The sequence below is a fragment of the Mustelus asterias genome, unplaced genomic scaffold (assembly GCF_964213995.1).
Source record: "Mustelus asterias unplaced genomic scaffold, sMusAst1.hap1.1 HAP1_SCAFFOLD_150, whole genome shotgun sequence".
NCBI classification, from domain to species: Eukaryota; Metazoa; Chordata; class Chondrichthyes; order Carcharhiniformes; family Triakidae; genus Mustelus; species Mustelus asterias.
The window spans coordinates 659,544-682,546 of NW_027590172.1; the positions used below are offsets into that span (position 1 = coordinate 659,544).

Genomic DNA, 23,003 nt, shown 5'->3' on the forward strand with positions numbered 1-23,003 from the left:
AGACAAAGGGCAGCGTTAGAGGAGGTTTGTTCCAGTGGGTTAGGGGAAGGAGGGAAGCAGTAGAGACAGCTGATTGGATTGTCTCAAACTTAGTGACAAAGAAGATTGTGAGTTTTATTCCCAATGAGCACTTGTGGGGAGGTGAAGATGGAAGAGGGACAAAGGGAGAGCAACTCAAAAGGAATTCAGTTGTGCTGATGATATTAAAAAGATTCACAGCACTGAACACAAAGATAATTTATTTGACTTTTATTCAGAATATTAAACAGTATAACTGGCTGGAGTTTATTAACATCAACAAAAACAAACGCAATGAACATATTACAGTCCTGGATAGGATTAACAGCAGATTCCAATCACCATGGTTACTAGTGAATTCTTTCGTGTCTCAGCAGGTAGGATGACTGAGTGAATCTCTTCCCACTCTCAGAGCAGGTGAATGGCGTTTCCCCAGTGTGAGCTCGCTTGTGTCTCAGCAGGCTGGAGGACTGAATGAATCCCTTCCCACATTCAGAGCAGGTGAATGGCCTTTCCCCAGTGTGGGTGCGCTGGTGTAGAATGAGGTCATATGATCGCCTGAACCCAGTCCCACAGTGAGAGCACCTGAATGGTCTCTCATCAGTGTGAACACGTTGATGGGAAGTCAGTTCATCAGAACTTTTAGAGCACTTCTCAGTCAGAGCATTTAATAGGTCTCTCCCCAGTGTGAATACGCTGGTGTGTCATTAGTTGGGATGACCGAGTGAATCCCTTTCCACACTCGAAGCAGGTGAATGGCCTCTCCCCAGTGTGAATTCGCTGGTGTACAGTGAGGTTATGTGAATGCTTGAACCCAATCCCACAGTGAGAGCACCTGAACAGTCTCTCATCAGTGTGAACACGTTGGTGGGACATCAGTTCCCAATAACTTTTGAAGCACTTCCCACAGTCTGAGCATTTAAAAGGTCTCTCCCCAGTGTGAACTCGTTGATGAGCAAGTAGATTGGATGACTGAGTGAATCCCTTCCCACACTCAGAGCAGGTGAATGGCCTCTCCCCAGTGTGACTGCGCCGATGAATTTCCAGCTGGGATGGGTAATTAAATTCCTTCCCACAGTTCACACATTTCCACAGTTTTTCCAAGGAGTGATTGCACTTACGTTTTGACAGGCCAGAGGATCGGCTGAAGCCTCGTCCACACACAGAACCTGTGTACGGTTTCTCCCCACTGGGAATAGTGCTTTTTCCTTCCATGTTCAAAATCCACTGATATTCAGTTATGATAAATTAGACGACTCTGGCAGTTCCTGATATGATATTTACTTTCAGTTTCCTGACTGCAAATCGTCCCCTTCTAGTCCCTGTGAAACTGATTTAAAACAGAAAAAAGGGGATTGAGAGTGAACCCATAGAGACAGGTGATGAATAGAATCCAGACCGAAGCAACAATAAATAAAACACGCAGGAGGCCAGGAACTGAGTATCGTCGAGATATTCAGCAGACTAGGCAGCCTGTGAGAGTTACAAACAGAATTGAGGGCTCCGGTTGCTGACTTGCCCTCAGTCTATAATGAAACATCTAGAGTCACGCACTGACTAATGGCGGTCGCATTTCCCACAATGCTCTGCGCCCCAGAAACCCCTCTATTCAAAAGTTGCTCACCGTAAATCACTAATCATAGAATCCTTCCAGTGCAGAAAGAGGCCATTTTACCCATCGAGTCTGTACTGACTCTGAGAGCATCTTTCCCAGGCTCACCCCCTATCCCAGTAACCCCACGCACTTACTCTGCTATTCCCCATCCTGACCTTTTTCTTCACCCTGCCTGCAACCGCAACAATATATTCTGTACCCGACTCTGTTCCTTTCCCCCTGTGTACTTTACCAAGTTATGACTTTTTTCTGTATAACACGCAAGAAATAATTTTCACTGTATCCCAGAACACGCAACAATAACAAATCAAATTAGACCCTACACATCTTGGGACACTAAGGGACAAATTTAACATGGTCAATTCACCGAACCTGCACATCTTTGGGCAGTGAGAGGAAACCAGAGCACCCAGAGGAAATGCACACAGACAGGGGGAGATTGTGCAAACTCCACACCTGAGGTGGAGATGTTGGACTGGGGTGGGCACAGTAAGAAGTCTCACAACACCAGGTTATCTGGAACCACGAGCTTTTGGAGTGCTGATGAAGGAGCAACTTTGACAAACGGTCATCTGGACTCAAAATGTCAGTTCTTTTCTCTCTTTACAGATGCTGCCAGACCTGCTGAGATTTTCCAGCATTTTCTCTTTTGGTTTCAGATTCCAGAATCCGCAGTAATTTGCATTGATTCCAAATGAATTTATTGGAATTTAACCTGATATTGTGAGACTTCTTACTGTGTAAACTCCACACAGACAGTCACACACCCACGGCTGGAGTCGAACCCTGGCGTTGTGAGGCAGCAGTGCTAACCACTGTGTCACAGTGAAGGGAGTTTGCAGCAAATTTCGGGTGATAACAATGGGCTGGATGTTGCTCAGAATGTGGAGCACTGCAGCAAAGTACAGAGAGACAGAGACAGAGCAGCAAACTGGACTGAGAAATGGAGTCTGCAGACTGGAACTGGCAGCATGAGGAGAGGTTATTTAGTCTAACACTCACAGCAATCTACAACCCACCCCCATTACCGAGACAGTGAGACAGAGATTACAAACACTCACCAACACAGCTCCACTGAAACGTCCCAGGAAAAAGGGGGAACCTGTGGCAGTTCCTGTCCTGATATAACCCCAGGACTGTCACTCAAACCCCCAACCCGGCCCAGTTCACAGCTCAGCCTCTCAGCTTGCAGCTTCCTGCACCTCGAGCCAACCTTGCCCAGGTGTGGGAGGGTCTGTGGAACCACAGAATGGGGGGAGGGGTGACCTCCTGCTGTGTCCCAAATAGTTTGTCCTTCCCCTCCCCCTTGGCGCTCTAAGCTCTCAATGTGGACAGATTGCTGGACTTTGCTGAGCCTCACTGAGCTGCGCCTGTCCCTTATCCTGGGTCACCCCCTCTCCCTGGGTTTAGTGTGTGTGAAATCGCTGCTTGTTTCCCTGCTGAACCTTCAGTTAAACACAAACAGAAAATGCTGGAGAACCTCAGCATTTCTGGCAGCACCTATGATCATCCAGACTGGAAGCATTAACTCTATTCGCTCACCACAGATGCAGTCAGATCCGCTGAGATTTCCAGCATTTTCTGTTTCAGATTCCAGCACCCGCAGTATTTTGCTTTTATCTTCATTTAAACAAGCATTCTTTGATGGCCTTTACCCTGGTTGCTCCTTTCCAGAGCTTCCCACCTTCTGCTATTGTCCCTGACTCCCACATTAACTCTGTCATTCCTCCCCTTTACCCCGCTCACCCTGTCTAAACTCAGGCTCAGAGTCTTACCGCCATCTCCCCCTCCCCCAGCCTCCACATCCCAACACCCGGAATCTCTAACCCAGCGGTTCCAGTTTATCTGGTTTGAGTTCAGATTTGCCGCAGCACCGACAGGATTTCACTTCAAACCAGCCGGAACTGACTGCTCACAAATCCCAAAATGTTTCTCCAGCAGCCCTGGCTTGTTAACGTTGTTTAAAGTCAGTTTCAGTTACTCTCTTCAGTTTAAAAAAACTTCTCCATTTAATTTAAGGTATTATTCGCACCAGACACAAATATAAAACAGTGAACATTATCCCCCCACCCTGACCCGAGCTGGAGTGTCCCGAGGAAGAGACATCTGTTCCGGGTGTAACAATTCTTCGACATTCTCTGTGACATAAAGCAGGAAACGCTGGAAATACTCAACAAGTCAGGCAGCCTCTGTGGAGAGAGAAACAGACTGAATGTGACCTGTCATCGGAACTGGGAAATATATTATTTCCAGCAACTAAAAGAGACACTTTACAGCCTTCAGAACAAAACTGAGCTCAACAATTTTACACCACAATCTCTGCCCCCAGTGTGTTCTGTGTTTCGTTGTTGCTTTTTTCACCTCATTTCCCTCTTGTTTTCTTTACTTTGCATTCGGACTATTGCTAACCGGCTATTTACACCTCATCCAGATAATCTTTTGTGTCTTTACTTGTCCCATTAACACTCGTTTTGGTCTTGGGCTGCGAATCATGTTATCAGTTTGCAGATTTTTCATTTTGTTCTTCTCCACCTCCCTCTCTCCCTTCTTCACGGGTCTGGCTTTCCCTGTGTGGCTCCGGAGAACGAGCGGATTTAAGACGTCTGAAAGAGAGAGAATGAGATTTTTTTTTCTCTCAGAGGGTCTTTGGTCTGTGGAATTCTCTTCCCCAGAGAGCAGTGGAGAGAGAGTCATTGAATATTTTTAAGGCTGATTCATTGAATTCTTGAGAGGAAAGTGGAGTTTTGGTCACAGTCAGATCAGCTGGGATCTTATCTGGAGCAGAGCAGCCCAAAGGTCTACTGCTGCTCTTGATTCATATGGATGTTTAACTGTGTGTTTCACTCTGTTTCTGCCTCCACACAAACTGCCGGGCCTGTTGACTCTTTGTGGCGTTGACTGTTTTATTTCAGATTTTAACACTCTAACCTCACGGTTAAGCTATTGCAGAATATACGGAGGCATGGGATTGAGGGTGATTTAGCGGTTTGGATCAGGAATTGGCTAGCTGTAAGAAGATTTTAAACTCTCTGGGAACTGTGCCCAGGGACACACACACACACACAATTAATCCAGTTCTCCTGGATTTCTGCTCTGTAACATATCACTGTGTAATCCAACAATTAATCCAGTTCTCCTGGATTTCTGCTCTGTAACATATCACTGTGTAATCTAACAATTAATCCAGTTCCCTGGATTACTGCTCTGTAACATATCACTGTGTAATCTAACAATTAATCCAGTTCCCCTGGATTTCTGCTCTGTAACATATCACTGTGTAATCTAACAATTAATCCAGTTCCCTGGATTACTGCTCTGTAACATATCACTGTGTAATCTAACAATTAATCCAGTTCCCCTGGATTACTGCTCTGTAATATGTCACTGTGTAATCTAACAATTAATCCAGTTCTCCTGGATTGCTGCTCTGTAACATATCACTGTGTAATCTAACAATTAATCCAGTTCCCTGGATTTCTGCTCTGTTACATATCACTGTGTAATCCAACAATGAATCAAGTTCTCCTGGATTTCTGCTCTGTAACATATCACTGTGTAATCCAACAATTAATCCAGTTCTCCTGGATTTCTGCTCTGTTACATATCACTGTGTAATCCAACAATGAATCAAGTTCTCCTGGATTTCTGCTCTGTAACATATCACTGTGTAATCTAACAATTAATCCAGTTCTCCTGGATTTCTGCTCTGTTACATATCACTGTGTAATCCAACAATGAATCAAGTTCTCCTGGATTTCTGCTCTGTAACATATCACTGTGTAATCTAACAATTAATCCAGTTCTCCTGGATTTCTGCTCTGTTACATATCACTGTGTAATCCAACAATGAATCAAGTTCTCCTGGATTTCTGCTCTGTAACATATCACTGTGTAATCTAACAATTAATCCAGTTCTCCTGGATTTCTGCTCTGTTACATATCACTGTGTAATCCAACAATTAATCCAGTTCTCCTGGATTACTGCTCTGTAACATATCACTGTGTAATCTAACAATTAATCCAGTTCTCCTGGATTACTGCTCTGTAACATATCACTGTGTAATCTAACAATTAATCCAGTTCCCCTGGATTTCTGCTCTGTTACATATCACTGTGTAATCCAACAATTAATCCAGTTCTCCTGAATTTCTGCTCTGTAATATATCACTGTGTAATCCAACAATTAATCCAGTTCCCCTGGATTTCTGCTCTGTAACATATCACTGTGTAATCTAACAATTAATCCAGTTCCCTGGATTACTGCTCTGTAACATATCACTGTGTAATCCAACAATTAATCCAGTTCTCCTGGATTACTGCTCTGTAACATATCACTGTGTAATCTAACAATTAATCCAGTTCCCCTGGATTTCTGCTCTGTAAAATATCACTGTGTAATCTAACAATTAATCCAGTTCTCCTGGATTACTGCTCTGTAATATGTCACTGTGTAATCCAACAATTAATCCAGTTCCCCTGGATTACTGCTCTGTAACATATCACTGTGTAATCTAACAATTAATCCAGTTCTCCTGGATTCCTGCTCTGTGACATATCACTGTGTAATCCAACAATTAATCCAGTTCCCCTGGATTTCTGCTCTGTTACATTTCACTGTGTCATGGAACCCGCTCCTGCTGCAGTGAACACACAAACACAGCGAGGGAGCTCCCTCTTGTGGCGATGTGAGGTAAATGGCCTCTGCCTGGGAAATCACTGAAGTCTCAGATTACTGAAGGATCTTGTTGGAGGATTGTGCTGCTGTATTTTTCTTATTCCTATTATTTTTATTTGAATATATTTTAATGCAGACGAATCTATTCTCATAACTGATATCAATCTCGGAAACAAATACAGACAAACTCATAGACACACAAATACTCAGAAAAATGCAGACACATACATATGATTCCAAGAATAAATTAGATATAGCTCTTGGGGCTAAAGGTATGGGAAGAAGGGGGATCAGAATGTTGAATTCGATGATCAGCCATGATCAAAATGAATGGCGGAGCAGGCTCGAAGAGCCGAATGGCCTACTCCTGCTTCTAGTTTCTATCTTTCTATAATCTCACACAAACACACACACACGTACGCACAGATACACACTCATGCATACACACGCTCAGACACACACACTATCTCAGACACTCTCACAAACACAGAGACAGACTGAGACCATGAAGGGTTGATGTCAATCTCACTCTAAATAATCTGCTGGGCAAATTAAAATAACTGCAGCAAATCTGAAATTCAGTGTGTGAGTTTTATTGTGAAATGAGATAATGTATAAATATATCCCCATAGCTCAGGGTGGGAGTGGAATTGATGATTTGTCTGCTGTATGAACAAATATTACATTGGAGAGATTATAAAGTTTGAATTGTAATATCTAATGGTGTGAAGTATCTGGGAGCAGAGTGGATGTGGTAAAGGCTGGAATACAAACTGGGGGAATGAGGGTGAAACTGCTGTGCAGAGTGAATGGTTCTTGTTGTAGGGAGGGATGTGAGGAGGGATAGAGAGAGGGTTGGGGGGATGACCTTCCAGAATGTCTTTCCCAGCCTTGAGATCCAGGGAAGTTTTCAATATTAAAACAGAAAATGCTGACAATAAGAATCCACACTTTTCCAAGTACCAGTTGATTGCGCCCCAGATTATTGGTTTCATTTTTCTCCACCGCTGATGTTAAGATGATTGTTCTGTAATTTTTTGAACAGGGATGTAACATTTACAATCTCTCAGCCTTTTGGCACCACTACTCGATAAGGAGGATTGGAAGATTGTGGTCAGAGCCTCCACAAGCTCCATGTGAAGGACAGTGTGTGTCAGAGTGCAGCAGTCCCTCAGTGTCAGACTGCAGTGTCAGCCTAGATAATGTGCTCAGCTTGATGAGTATTTCCTGTTGTTATTGATGTGGATCATTCAGAAACAATGGACACTGATGATGTCATCCAGTCCTGCTGCGATGATGTCATAGAGACTATTACATCACAGCGGAGCCTTAGTGGTGAAAACAGTTTTGTTCCAGACGGCAGCAAGTCCATTCCTGATAGATCAGCAACTAGAATTACTGGGTCACAGAGCACAATATTAGGATGGATGGTCAAAACCTTGTTTGGAGAGACAGACCTTAACAAACACCTTTAATCTGGACAGTTAGGGAGGGAGTTTCAGAATCTCATATCCAGGCCTTGTTACATTCACTCAAAATATTTTACAGAAATTGATAAGTTATAATGATCAGGAAGGTTTGAAAAGCATTAATCTCATCTCTTAGGAACAATGTTGACCCCATTTTCTGTCTCAATCTGTTTCTCTTTGTCTCAGTTTACGAACTTCCATCCCATTCACTCTCACTGTCTCTTTTCCCCATTTACTTTGCTCCCTCTATTCACTTGCTCTCTGTCTGTAATAATCACAGTGGCTGCCGGTGATTCTCTGGCTATAATCAGATAAGAAATTAATCCGAAGTGTGCAGTCCCACCCAGCTGGACAACAATGGAGAGGCACTGGAGGAAGATGGTTTGGTCAATGGTGTCAATAACTGCAGACTGGCTGAGAAGGACAGTGACAGATAGCTTACCTCAGTCATATTCACGCAGTAATTTGAGACTTTGGTAAGAGCTGGTTTAATACTGTGCGAAAGACAAATGTAATCAGAGGGATTCACACAGGGAATTTCAGGACATATGGGCAGAGATTTGGGAGATGACAGGGATTTTGGAAGTTGTAATGAGAGATGGGCAGGAGGGGAACAAAGACACTGGGGTCAAGGATGGGCTCGTGGGAGGAAGGGAAGCAACAGAGGCAGCTTTTTTTATTTCATCTGTGGGACATGGATGTTGTTGCATGGCCAGCATTTATTGCAAGTTGCCCTTGAGAAGGTGGTGGTGAGCTGCCTTCTTGAACAACTGAGTGGCTTGCTCGGACATTTTAGAGTCAACCACACTGCTGTGGCTCTGCAGTCCCATGTAGGCCAGAGCAGGCAAGGACGGCAGATTTCCTTCCCTAAAGGACATCATTAAACCAGATGGGTTTTTACGACAATTGTTTCACGGTCATCAGTAAATTCTTAATTCCAGATATTTTTTTATTGAATTCAAATTTCACCATCTGCCCTGGCGGGATTGAAACCTGGTACCCAGAACATTAGCTGAGTTTCTGGATTAACCGTCTAGTGTTAATACCACTAGGCCATCACCTCCCCTCAACCTTAGTGACTGAAGTCAGGAATGGGTTAATGAACTTTGTCACACTTAAGCATTAAGACCCAAACTCTGTGATTTTGTTGAGAAGACTGCAGAGTTCATGTTTTCGTCAGAGTTCGGTGTTTTTCATGTCTGTACCAGATAAGAGGAACAGCTATTCTTGTTATTAAGAAATGTGATTAGCCCAGCTCAAAATAAGCTAAACAGTCTCCATTTTTATGTACCTTTGTTTAACACGATGGAGTTGACATGTATGCCGTCTGTCTTTGAATCACCATAGATTCATATATATATTCATCATACGTTATTCATCTTATCCTGATATAAAGTATTATACAAACTTGTATGTAGATTAGTTAACTTATTTGTGCAAAACCTGTGATGTTGTTTCAAGGATATAAATGACGAACAATCGTGGCCTTGGAGATCGAACAAACTACGCAGAGGAAGATACTGCTGATGCAACAAGAATCTCACCATGAACAATGACAGACATCTTAGAGAATTGCAATGTAATGAGGGCGGGGCCCCGGGACATATATAAACTCTGTTCTTACTTGTGTTCGATGAGAAGGCTGGGGGTCCACTGTTAGGAACCTCACTTCTCCCACAATTGTGAAAATAAACACTGCATTTTGAACCACTAATAGTGTCAGAGGTTTTTTACCTACAACAGTGACAAAGAAGCTCCATGCGCTCCTCACACTTGTTGTTGGAGGTAAGGATGGAGAAGACAAAGGAGAGGGAGAGCCCTTCAAAAGGATCCAAAGTGAACATAGAACATAGAAAAGCTACAGCACAAACAGGCCCTTCGGCCCACAAGTTGTGCCGAACAATTTCCTTACCTTCTAGGCTCATCTATAACCCTCTTTCTTACTAACCTCCATGAACCTATCCAAAAGTTTCTTAAAAGACTCAATTGAATCCGCTTCCACCACCACTACCGGCAGCCGATTCCACGCACCCGCCACCCTCTGAGTGAAACACTTACCCCGAACATCTCCTCTGTACCTACTCCCCAGCACCCTAAACCTGTGGCCTCTCGTGACAACCATTTCAGCCCTGGGTAAAAGCATCTGAGAATCCATTCTATCAATACCCCTCAACATCTTATACACCTCTATCAGGTCACCTCTCATCCTTCGCCTCTCCAAGGAGAAAAGACCTAGCTCTCTCAACCTATCCTCAAAAGGCATACCACTTAATCCTGGCAACATCCTCGTAAATCTCCTCTGCACCCGTTCTATGGCTTCCACATCCTTTCTGTAATGAGGCGACCAGAACTGGGCACAGTACTCCAGTTGGGGTCTGACCAGGATCCTATACAGCTGCAGCATTATCTCCCGATTTCTAAACTCAATTCCTCTATTGATGAAGGCCAGTATTCCATACGCCTTCTTAACCACAGTCTCTACCTGTGACGCTGCTTTGAGCGTCCTATGAACCCGGACCCCAAGATCCCTCTGTTCTTCCACACTGCCAAGCATCTTACCCTTAATATTATATTCTTCCATCCTATTCGACCGACCAAAATGAACCACCACTCACTTATCTGGGTTGAAGTCCATCTGCCATTTCTCTGCCCAGTCTTGCATCTTATCTATGTCTCTTTGCAACTGCTGACATCCCTCTACACTATCCATAACACCTCCAACCTTTGTGTCATCAGCAAACTTGCCAACCCATTCTTCCACTTCCTCATCCAGGTCATTTATAAAAATCACAAAGAGCAAGGGTCCCAGAACAGATCCCTGGGGCACCCCACTGGTGACCGACCTCCACCCTTTGCCTTCTGTGAGCAAGCCAGTTCTGAATACACAAAGCAACATCACCTTGTATCCCTTGCCCCTTCACTTTCTCCATAAGCCTTGCATGGGGCACCTTATCAAACACCTTACTGAAATCCATATAAACCACATTTACCGCTCTTCCGCCGTCTAAGTGTCTAGTCACATCTTCAAAAAACTAAATCAGACTCGTAAGGAATGATCTGCCTCGGACAAAGCCGTGCTGGCTACTTCTGATCATACTATTCCTTTCCAAATGTTCATAAATCCTGCCTCTCAGGATCTTCTCCATCAACTTACCTACCACTGAGGTTAGACTCACCGGTCTATAATTTCCTGGGCAATTTCTTCTCCCTTTCTTGAATAACGGAACCACATCCACCATCCTCCAATCCTCCGGAACCTCTCCCGTCTCCATTGATGACGCAAAGATCATCGCCAGAGGATCAGCAATCTCTTCCTCACCTCCCACAGTAACCTGGGGTACATCCCATCCGGTCCCGGCGATTTATCTCACTTAAGTGAGTTAGAGACATTAAATAGATGCAACACAGTGTGTTCAATATAAAAATAGTAATATGAAACTGATTTATTTGGCCTTTATTCACAATATTAGCCCAAACAACTGGCTGGAATTTATTGACATCATCCAATAGACCCCAACGAACATAATCCTGGATGTCATTGACAGCAAAATCCAATCATTGTCGTTGTCTGTGAGCTTGTTGGTGTCTCATCAGTACAGAAAAATAAGCAAATCCCTTCCCACATTCAGCACATGTGAATGGCCTCTCCCCAGTGTGAACTCGCTGGTGTGTCAGCAGGTTCGATGACTGAGTGAAACCCTTCCCACACACAGAGCAGGTGAACGGTCTCTCCCCAGTGTGAACCCGCTGGTGCATCAGAAGTTTGGATGAGGAAGGGAAACCCTTCCCACACTCAGAGCAGATGAATGGTCTCCCCCCAGTTTGAACACACTGGTGTGTCAGAAGGACGGATGACTGAGTAAACCCTTTGCTACACTCAGGGCAGGTGAACAGCCTCTCCCCAGTGTGAATTTGCTGGTGGACAGTCAGATGAGATGATCGTTTGAATGCAGACCCACAATGAGAGCATCTGAACGGTCTCTCATCAGTGTGAACAGGTTGATGCTGCATCAAGTCCTGGGAACTTTTAAAGCGTTTTCCACAGTCTGGACATGTAAAAGGTCTCTCATCAGCGTGAACTCGCTGGTGTGTCTGCAGTTTGTATTGCTGAGTAAATCCTTTCCCACACACGGAACAGGTGAATGGCCTCTCATTGCTGTGAACACGTTGATGGCGCATCTGTTCCCCAGAACATTTGTAACACTTCCCACAGTCTGAGCATTTAAATGGTCTCTCCTCAGTGTGAACTCGCTGGTGATTCAACAGGGTGGATGACTGAATAAATCCCTTCCCACACACAGAACAGGTGAACGGCCTTTCCCCAGTGTGAAGTCGCTGATGTGTCAGAAGGTAGGATTGACGAGTGAATCCCTTCCCACACTCGAAGCAGGTGAACTTTTTCTCCCCAGTGTGACTGAGCCAATGACTTTCCAGGCCAGACGGGGATTTGAATCCCTTCCCACAATCCCTGCATTTCCACGGTTTCTTCCTGGATTGACTGCATTTGTGTTTCAACAGGTCAGATGATTGGCTGAAGCCTCGTCCACACAGAGAGCACGTGTACGGTTTCTCCCCATTGTAAATGGTGCTTGTTCCTTCCATGTTCAAAATCAAATGATATTCAAGTTACGATAAATTGGAAAACTCCACCAGATTGTGATGTGATGTTTCGTTTCAGTTTCCCGACTGCAAATCCTCCTCTTCTAAAATGCTGTGTAACTGTTTCAAAACAGAAAAAAATGGAGTGAGAGAGAACCCACAAAAACACAAAGGCAGTTTGTGAAATTGAGCTGAATGAATCTGGTCATTTGCGGGGCCGGCTCCAGGGAAAAGTGACCATTAAAACTGGTGGATTCTCATAAAAACCCAACTGGTTCACTAATGTCCTTCGGGAAGGAAACCTGCCACCCAGTCTGGGTCGACACAGATTCTGTCCACAAATTTCTAAACTGTCCCTGAACACCAAGGTCTGGGTCATTTGTATACATTAGGAAGAGCTGGGTGTTAACACCAGCTCCTGAGGAACTCCCAAACATCCATTAACCAGTATTTTGTGTGTTTCCTGTCCCCCAGACAATTTTGTGTCAATGCTGCTGCTGTCCCTTTTATTCCACGAGTCATACCTGTGCTCCGATGTCTGCTGTGCAGCAATTTATCTGATGCTTTTTGGAAGTCCATGTTCACCACATTAACAGCATTATCCTCAACAACGGGATCTGTGACCTCATCAAAATATTTAACCAGGTTCGATAAACACCATTTCCTCTGAACACTGTCCTTCTTAACCCACATTTACTCAGGTGACTAGTAAATATGTCCTGAATTATTGTTTCAGGAATCTTCCCTATCACTAGCATTGAACTGACTGACCTGTAGTTTCTGGGATTATCTTTTGAGCAGTTATTGACTAATCCACCTAACCTGCACATCTTTGGACCACGGGAAGAAATCCATGCAGACACGGAGAACGTGCAAACTCCACACAGACAATCGCCCGCGGCTGGAATCGAACCCTGGTCTTTGGCGCTCTGTGGCAGCAGTGCTAACCACTGTGCAGCCCCAAAACGTTTTCCATGTTCCAATTTCCAATTGCTGTATCCTGTAAATAGAGTTTCCAAAAAGATCATCACTGTTAAACCAGGACATAAATTCAGAAGAGACAAACCATTCCTTGATTTGAATTTTCTGTGTGTAAATCCCCCACTTCTAACCAAATAAAAGCAAATTACTGCGTCTGTTTGAATGAGGAACCAAAAGAGAAAATGCTGGAAAATCTCAGCAGGTCTGGCAGCATCCCTAAGGAGAGATGCAGATGGTCTGTTAGCCTTTATTCCCCAGGGATGCAGTTTCCGAGTGAGGAAAGCTTTCTGAAATTGTATCCAGTTTTGGTGAAACCACATGTGGAACACTGCAGAGTTTGGGTCTCCTTACCCAGAGAATTGCCCCAGAGGACGAGTAACAAACGTTCACCAGACTGCTTCCTGGGATGACAGGACTGTGCAATGAGGAGAGATTGAGCAGAACTGGTCTTTACTCTCTGACCTGATCGTAACCTCAAATCTTCATCCTGCTGACCTCCAATAACCTTTCACCTCCTTTCTTACCAAGAATCTATCCACCTTTGCTTAAAATATTCAAACACTCTTCTTCCACCACCTTTTCAGGGAGAGAGTTCCAAAGACTCACGACACTTGGAGAAAAATTCTCCTCATCTCTACTTTAAATGGGTGATGCTTTATTTTTTAAAACGGTGACCCCTAGTTCTGGATTATCCCACAAGAGGAAACATCCTCTCTACCTCCATCCTGTCAAGGCCTTGCAGGAACAAGTCGCCATTTACTCTTCTGAACTCCAGCGGATACACTCCTAGCCTGTCCAACCTTGCCTCGTAACACAACCCATCAATTTCAGGCATTGTAAGAAGTCTCACAACACCAGGTTAAAGTCCAATTGGTTTATTTGGAATCACGAGCTTTCGGAGCGCTGCTCCTTCGTCAGGTGCGGAAGGATTCCAAATTCCAAATAAACCTGTTGGTCTTTAACCTGGTGTTGTGAGACTTCTTACTGTGCCCACCCCAGTCCAACGCCGGCATCACCGCATTATTTCAGGTATTGGTCTGGTAAACTTCTCTGAACTGTCTCCAGCACACTTACACCCTTCCTTAAACAAGGTGACCAATACTGTACATAGTACTCCAGACGTGGTCTCACTAGTGACCTGTACAACTGAAGCATAACCTCCCTAGTTCTGTATTTAATTCCCTTCACAATGAATGATAACATTCTATTAGTGTTCCTAATTACTGATTTACTTGCATATTAGCCTTTTGTGATTTATGTACTAGAACACCCAGATCCCTCTGAATCTCTGAGCTCTGCAATCTCTCACCGTTTAGACAAAATGCTTCTTTTTCATTCTTCCTGCCGAAATGGACAATTTCACATTTGCCCACATTCTACTCCATTTACCAGATATTTTCCCACTCACTTAACCTTTCTGTCTTTTTGAACCCTCCGTATGTCCTCGTCACAACTTACTTTCCCACCTATCTTTGTGTCATCGGCAAATTTGCCAACCAGCCCTTCATCCAGTCATTTCTATAAATCTTTGATTCCTTGCCCCAAATTTGTTTCCCTGTCTACTATTTAGTTTTAAAATGCTTTCCCCAGTACTGGTGTCAGTGCCCCATGAACCAGAACCCACCTCCCACACCAATCTTTGAGTCACTCATTCATCTCTCTGATCTGATTTGTCCTAAGACAATTAGTAAGTAGTTAAGGTAATTATCCAGATTATGAACTTTGAGATCCTGCTTCTTAATTTGGTACCTAGGTCCTCATACTAGCCATGTAAAACCTCCTTCTTTGTCCTGCCTGTGTCATTGGTACCTACATGGACCACAATGACTGGGTCCTCCCCCGTGCAGCTGTTTTTGAGCTGCAGATCCGACACAATACTGTAAGTTCCTCTTCAGACCTGAGCAGATGTCCTGAACCCTGGCACAAGCCAACACAGCCATCTGGACTCATGCTCTTTGCTGCAGAGAACAGTGTGAATCCCTCTGATTACACCATCCCATACTACCCCTACATTCCCTTTTTCTCCTCCAACTTGAATGGCTTCCTGTACCACGGTGCCAAGGTCAGTTTGCTCATCCACCCTGCAGCATAAACAAGCTGAAAAAACTGCAATCCGGTTGGACAATTGTGAAGGCTGAGGCTCCTGCCACCTGAATCCCCTTACCTGCCTCACTCACAGTCATCCTCCTGTCCCTGATCACTGACCAAATCAGTAGGTCCTGTCCTAAGAGGTGTGACTGCTTCCTGGTGTAAAGAATCCAGGTAATGTTCCCCCTCCCTGATGCATCGCAGTGTCTGTAGTTCAGCCTCCAGCTCATAAACTCTAACCGGAGCTGCTTGAACTTCAAACACTTACTGCAGATGTGTTTGCCCTCGATCAAACTGACACCCAGGAGCTCCCACACGCTGCAGCTGTGACACATCACCTGTCCTCCCATCTTTAATGTGTGCGAAAAAAGTATTTAATTATTTTATCCAATGATGTATTTTACTTTTGATTTTATATATTTTATTAACCTTACCAGCAGTTGCTATACGATTTTGATCCTTAGACATCGAATAAACTTTAGTCACTTTGCAGATACTCAGCAAATAGCTCGCCGCTCTTTCTCCTGTAGAAGAGGAAGATCACTTCCCAAAGGCTGAGAATATTAGAAAGCAAAAGGGTACCTCGTTCCCTTCCTTCCCTAAGTCCCTTAATCACCCAACTCTTAGCACACTGTTCTAAGCTGCATTCAAGTGATGCCAGTTCAGAGCTGTTTCTGAGCTGCAGATTCAATACAATACTCACTTGCAGACATGGACATCAAGGCCTGTATGGGTCTCCAGGCCATCATGCACACCATCATGATAGGGAGGATGGAGATGGTGTTGCCAGCCATGTACATGATGAACAGATTCATGGGCAGCTGTTTCAATGGGCCCAAGGTGATGAAAACAGAAAGTGAGCAGGGTATCAGTAAAGGGGGCCGGTTTGGGGAGGCCATATGCTGATCTTATACACAGGTCTGGAAGTAACAATTAACTCAATAAGTCCCTTTATCAAACAGGCTGCTGTGGTTCACCAAGGCACTTCACCACTGTGGACAAACCAGGGGCGTTGTCAGCCACACACTAAAGACACATTCAAATCTAACTTACCTTCTCAACTCGGATCCGGTCTGTTTCTTGGACGCGGATGTCCGGTAGCTGTTTGTCCGAATATGCGACTGGGTACATGGAGTCTCTCTGGCCACACTGTTGATCACGGCTCCTGTGAGAAACAGAAAACACAAATTGGTCACCCTTTCAAGACCTTGTTTAAAGAGGGAGTCTCTCTGTTGAGGACCCCAACGTGGTGACAATAGTGCCAGCATGAACTAAAGCTTGGGCAAACCTCAGACACACACTGCCGTTGCGTGTACCAAACTGCCAGGGGAATGGAGGGCTGCAGAAGTGGATTAGTGTCAATCAGGGTGCCAATCCACTTGCCCTCCATTGAGGAACAAAGCGACAAATCACCACATGTACCAAATTGTATCTTGAAAACAAACACTGCGGGACATTGAGAGAGATCCAGTTCAGCACCCGGCCCTGGAAACCAGCAATCGTTCCTCCAACCACCACCGCAGTTGGCACCTGATCAGGTGGAGGGGCTGAAACCAAAAGGGCATCTCAGGGTCATGACCTGGGAAAAGATGCCAAGTGGGGTCTGAGTGGTTTCTGGGGGATTTGAGGGGCTGCTTTGTGCTGAGGGGCTCGGTGAGGGGTAAAAGACGCGTGAAAAACCCGGGGTTGGGAAGTTTTGGGTTGGTTCCACATCCCCGGGTCAGTGTGCGGTGGCGTCCCCTCGGGAGAGGCGGGCTGACCCGGCTTGCCGCTTACTCGAGCCCCCGGCTCCCCGCGCGGCCTCCGCAGCTGCTGCTGCCGCTCAGGTTAAACTCGAGGGTCCACTTGTGCCAGCGCGCGCGGTTGGCAAGCCCCGCCCCTGCTGCCATGGCAACGCCGGCGACAGTTAACCGCTTTCAAATCTGATTCCGATCCGAAGAAGAAGCCGCGCGCTTCCGTCAACAAACCACAACCGCAGCAATGCGCATGTGCGGTCCCAACCTCCTCAGCCCATTGCCCCGCCCCCACATCGCAGCCATCTTTGTTAGGGGCACATCGGCTCCGACACTTCACCTTGTCAAACGGAGCACGTCTGCCCCGCACAAAGATGGACGTCACTTAACCTCAGAGGTATTTACATCGCTTTTTTCGCCTCAAAAAACGTGTAACACAGTATAAAACGTCAATAAAACCTAAAGGACCTTGCCTCCTCAATCAGCAATCAAAATCATAAATATCTATTGTAATGGGTTTCTCCACAGATGCTGCCAGTCCAGCATTTTCAGTTTAAATTTCACAATTCCAACATCCGCAGTATTTTAATTTTATTTCCTTTCTATTCTGCCTCTAATGTAACTGGATATCATGAGTAAAGCTGCCACCAGGCTGATCCTTCAGTGTGGCACAGTCGTTAGCATTGCTGCCTCACAGCGTCAAGAACCTGGGTTTGATTCCCATCCTTGGATCATTGTCTGTGCAGAGTTTGCACGTTCTATGTGGGTTTCTTCTGGGTGCTCCAGTTTCCTCCCATACGCCATCCTTTTCTTCACATGAGAATCCAGTATTTTGTCCTGAATGAATTTTGAGGCCCAAGTCAGAGCGAATAAGTAAAAGCAAAAAACTGTGGATGCTGGAATCTGAAACAAAAACAGGAAATGCTGGAAAATCCCAGCAGGTGTGACAGCATCTGTGGAGAGAGAATAGAGCCAAGAGAGCCAGCGAATAAATAACCCTATCAGGTACCAGATTCACATAGAATTCAGCAAGAAATTCTGCAAACGTCCTTCAAACTGAACAGGAAACATTGCCATTCAAGTTTTAGCCTGGTTTCGGAACGGGGACCTTTCACATGCTAGGTAAATGTGATAACCACTACACTGCAGAAGCTGTTGACAGCACAGGGCAGCCAATCGGCCTGTCGGCAATGTTCAACTCTGCTATGTTACTGCAGGTTCCAATAGTTAGACTGAGAGCCCATGCCACTTAATACAAGAAGACAACTTTTACTTTCAACCTGATGTCTCAACTTATATTGAACTTCAAAATTTAAAAGTGTCCGTCTGGCAAATGTCTAAAGGAGCAATTATTTCTGCTCAATTATAGAATCCCTAAAGTGCAGAAAGAGGCCAGTCAGTCCATCGAGTCTGCACCGACAACAATCCCAACCAGATCCTATCCGCATAACCCTATATATTTGCACTGCTAATCCCATGACACCAAGGGGCAATTCAGCATGGCCAATCCACCTAACCTGCACATTTGAGGAAACGTACACAGAGACGGGGACAATATGCAGATGCCACACAGATTTCCTTCCCAAGGCTGGAATCGAACCTGGGTCCCTGACACCATGAAGCAGCAGTGCTAACCACTGTGCCAAATTCATCATTCTCAGTCTATATTACTCGGTATTTGTTTCATTATTCAACATTTAATATCAATACATTTATTTAACATAGATGTCATCATTCTGAATTGCATATCTCTGAACTATATCACATTGAATTGCAAATGTGACTGACCAACAATACAGATCGAGTCACTGGGTAACACACATCCCATGGTGCTTATTTGAGATTGAGTCAGTCTTTAAACAAAATCAAATATCTTTAATGGGAAGAGATTTAGAAATGATCAGTTAGTTATACTTGATCCTTCTTTATTCTGGGTGTGAAACATTCTGGCACTTAAATCCCATGGGCGGCACGGTAGCACAGTGGTGAGCACTGCTGCTTCACAGCTCCAGGGTCCCAGGTTCGATTCCCGGCTCGGGTCACTGTCTGTGTGGAGTTTGCACATTCTCCTCGTGTCTGCGTGGGTTTCCTCCGGGTGCTCTGGTTTCCTCCCACAGTCCAAAGATGTGTGGGTTAGGTTGATTGGCCAGGTTAAAAATTGCCCCTTAGAGTCCTGGGATGCGTAGGTTAGAGGGATTAGCGGGTAAATATGTGGGGGTAGGGCCTGGGTGGGATTGTGGTCGGTGCAGACTCGATGGGCCGAATGGCCTCCTTCTGCACTGTAGGGATTCTATGAATTTATCTACAGGAGAGTCCAGCAGATCCGCACTGATTCTCGATTTCCTCATCTGCCAAGTGTTTTTTTCTATTTCTCTATTGTGAAGACCGATTTTTAAAAAAAGATTGTTCTGCGCAATGTGCGTCATTTCCTCTAGTTCAGTTACAGTATCACCTTTGAGTCTGTCTTTATGAGCACACAATACTATTAGACATGTTTCAGGTGGTAATTAACTATGTTAGTCTGCACCTACAAATTCTGTTGTGGACTGAACAAATTGCTAATATGTGCACGGTGTCAAAATGCAAACATTTATTTCCTTGTTGCGTTTTAAAATATCGCATTCCTGATTTTCCTGAAAGCATTTGTACCGAGATCAGAGCAAAGATAATAGCTGGAATTTTACCGTTGGCCTCGGGTGGGATTTTATGAGCCTTGCGAGAGCGATGCTGTAAAATACTGGTCAATGTCTGTAACATCGAGATTTGGATAATGTTCAGCAAATAACTGAAATCATGCAGACTTCCCTCACCCTAACGGGTAAAGTTTCATTAATGTTTCTGCCCGGTTTTGAACCTTCGTGTGTTAGGCAAATGGGATAATCACAACATTACAAAAACTGCCAACAGCGCCAGGCCTACAATCGACCTGTCTGCAATGTTCAGCTTTGCTGTGTTGCTGCTGGTTTTCATGGCGAGACTAAGAGCCCATGTCACTTCAGATGTGACAGAGCTCTGACGAAGGGTCATCTCGACTTGAAACATTGGCTCTATTCTCTCCCCACAGATGCTGTCAGATCTGCTGAGATTTTCCAGCATTTTCTGTTTTTGTTTCAGATTACAGCATCAACAATATTTTGCTTTTAAAATAAATGGAAATTGGTGAAATGGGTGAAGGTGAAGGGGAGAGTTCATGCTCGTGAATTGTCAGAGATGGACCTTCACATGGTCCATCTCTGAGACTTCTCTTCCCCCTCCTTGACATTTCTGACTCCATTTCTGGTAGTCATGATGTGGAGATGCCGGCGTTGGACTGGCGTAGGTACAGTAAGAAGTCTCACAACACCAGGTTAAGGTCTGAGTGACTCACCTGATGAAGGAGCAGTGCCCCAAAAGCTCGTGATACCAAATAAACCTGTTGGACTTTAACCTGGTGTTCTGAGACTCTTTACTGTGTCAATTTCTGGTGATAATATCACTGGTATCTATTACAAGCACACCGACACCTACAACTACCTTGACTACAGTTCTTCACACCCCATATCCTTAAAGGACTCCATCTCATTCTCTCAGTTCCTTCACCTCCGCCACATCTGTCCTGATAATGCCATTTTCCAAAATAGTGTTGCCCATGTCTTTCTTTTGCCAATTGTGGTTTTTCACCTACTGTGGTTGACAGGACACTTGACCATGACCGACCCATTCCCCAGGCCACTGCTGTTACCCCCTCCTCTCCCTCCCAGAACCAGAATAGGCTTCCCCATGTCCTCACTTTTCACCCCACCAGCCTCCGCATTCAAAGGATCATCCTCTGCCATTTCTGCCAACTCCAGCATGATGCCACTACTCATCACACCTTCCCCTCACCCCTTCTCCCCCCCCCCCCCCCCCCCGCCACCTCCACCCTCCTCAGCAAGAACTCACAAGGACCGTTCTCTCTGGGACACCCTGGTCCATTCCTCCATCACACCCACCATCTCACCCCCTGTCCATGGAGCCTTCCCATCTTCCCATGCAATCGTTGAAGGTGCAACACCTACCCTTTTACCTCCTCCCTGCTCACTGTCCCAGGTCCCAAACACCATTTCAGGTGAAGCAGCGTTTCACAGACATCTCCTTCAATCTGGTCTATTGCATTCGCTGCTCCCAATGTGGTCGACTCCACACTGGAGAGACCAAATGCAGACTGGGTGTCTGTTTTGCTGAACACCATCCACAAGCAAAACCCAGACCTTCCTGTCAGTTCAACACACCACCCTACTCTCCTGTCCACATGTCGGTCCTTGCAATGTTCTAGTGAACCCCGATGCAAACTGGTGGAACAGCACCTCATCTTCCAATTGGACACTTTACAGCCTGAACATTTACAGGACTGAACATTGAATTCAACATTCACAGCGTGAACTCTCTCCTTCACCTACACTCCATTTATTTCATTTAATTCTGATTCTTCTTTTTGTCTTATTCATCCATTTTATCATCCTTCTTTCTCACTTCCATGTTTCCAGTTCTCCATTCTTGCTTTCTGCCTTGTCCACCCCTACCCGCCATTCAGCGCAACTGTTTCTGCCTTGTCCACCCCCTAACCACTCCCCCTCCCCCCACCCACCCACATTCAGGGCAACTGCCTTAAACATCTGTACTACTGTTCTGCCATTCACATATTCTGATCGCTTCATGGACACTTTTAACACCTCTCCCAGCTCTCTTCATACATAAAAAGCAAATTGTTGCAGATGCTGGAATCTGAAACCAAAAGAGAAAATGCTGGAAAATCTCAGCAGGTCTGGCAGCATCTGTGAGGAGAGAAAAGAGCTGATGTTTCGAGTCCAGATGACCCTTTGTCAAAGCTGGCAGGGTCTTCATCCTCATTCATCCTCTCTCCCCCCTGTCTGTTAGACATGCACACGCTCCACTTTCTGGTGAACACACACTGACTCTCTGCTTCAAGCTTTACTCTTTGTACCAATTCACACTCTGACTCCTTTTACAATTACTCATTGTTCCCAATAGGCTCCATTCCCTCTGACTCCATCCCCCTGAACTCAGAGCATCACCCCAGGGATCCTTCCTCCCTGCTCCATCCCCCTGAACATCATCCCAGGGACCCTCTCTCCCTGCTCCATTCCCTCTGACTCCATCCCCCTGAACTCACTGAGCATCACCCCAGGGATCCTCTCTCCCTGCTCCATTCCCTCTGACTCCATCCCCCTGAACTCACTGAGCATCACCCCAGGGATCCTTCCCCCCTGCTCCATCCCCCTGAACATCACCCCAGGGATCCTTCCCCCCTGCTCCATTCCCTCTGACTCCATCCCCCTGAACTCACTGAGCATCACCCCAGGGACCCTTCCCCCCTGCTCCATTCCCTCTGACTCCATCCCCCTGAACTCACTGAGCATCACCCCAGGGATCCTTCCCCCCTGCTCCATTCCCTCTGACTCCATCCCCCTGAACTCACTGAGCATCACCCCAGGGACCCTTCCCCCCTGCTCCATTCCCTCTGACTCCATCCCCCTGAACTCACTGAACATCCCCCCAGGGATCCTTCCCCCCTGCCCCATTCCCTCTGACTCCATCCCCCTGAACTCACTGAGCATCACCCCAGGGATCCTCTCTCCCGGCTCCATTCCCTCTGCCAGCATTCCCCTGAACTCACTGAACAGAAGGAGCAATCCCAGAGTAACTGTTGGGAATGGAGACAGGGAATGTTCCAGGTTTGTGTATTTTTAGTTATCCTGGTGTCAGAACACACACACACATCAATAAAAGAGGGCATTCCTGCAAACACACTGCAGCTCCTCATGTCTGTTGTATAATTGTCCCAG

At 45.5% G+C, this 23,003-nt stretch overlaps 2 protein-coding genes across 2 annotated transcripts in view; both read right to left on the reverse strand.

Moving 5' to 3' along the window:
* Nucleotides 1-23,003, reverse strand: part of LOC144484979 (uncharacterized) — a 565,458-nt gene that overhangs the window by 458,337 nt on the left and 84,118 nt on the right. The window lies entirely within an intron of this gene.
* Nucleotides 369-16,488, reverse strand: LOC144484986 (uncharacterized). Its single transcript, XM_078203312.1, has 5 exons — nucleotides 15,880-16,488; nucleotides 11,347-13,376; nucleotides 4,085-4,236; nucleotides 740-1,050; nucleotides 369-576 (listed from the first exon to the last, which is right to left on the reverse strand). The coding sequence occupies exons 2-5, from the start codon at nucleotides 12,377-12,379 to the stop codon at nucleotides 369-371; spliced, it is 1,704 nt and encodes a 567-aa protein (XP_078059438.1). The 5' UTR covers nucleotides 12,380-13,376; nucleotides 15,880-16,488.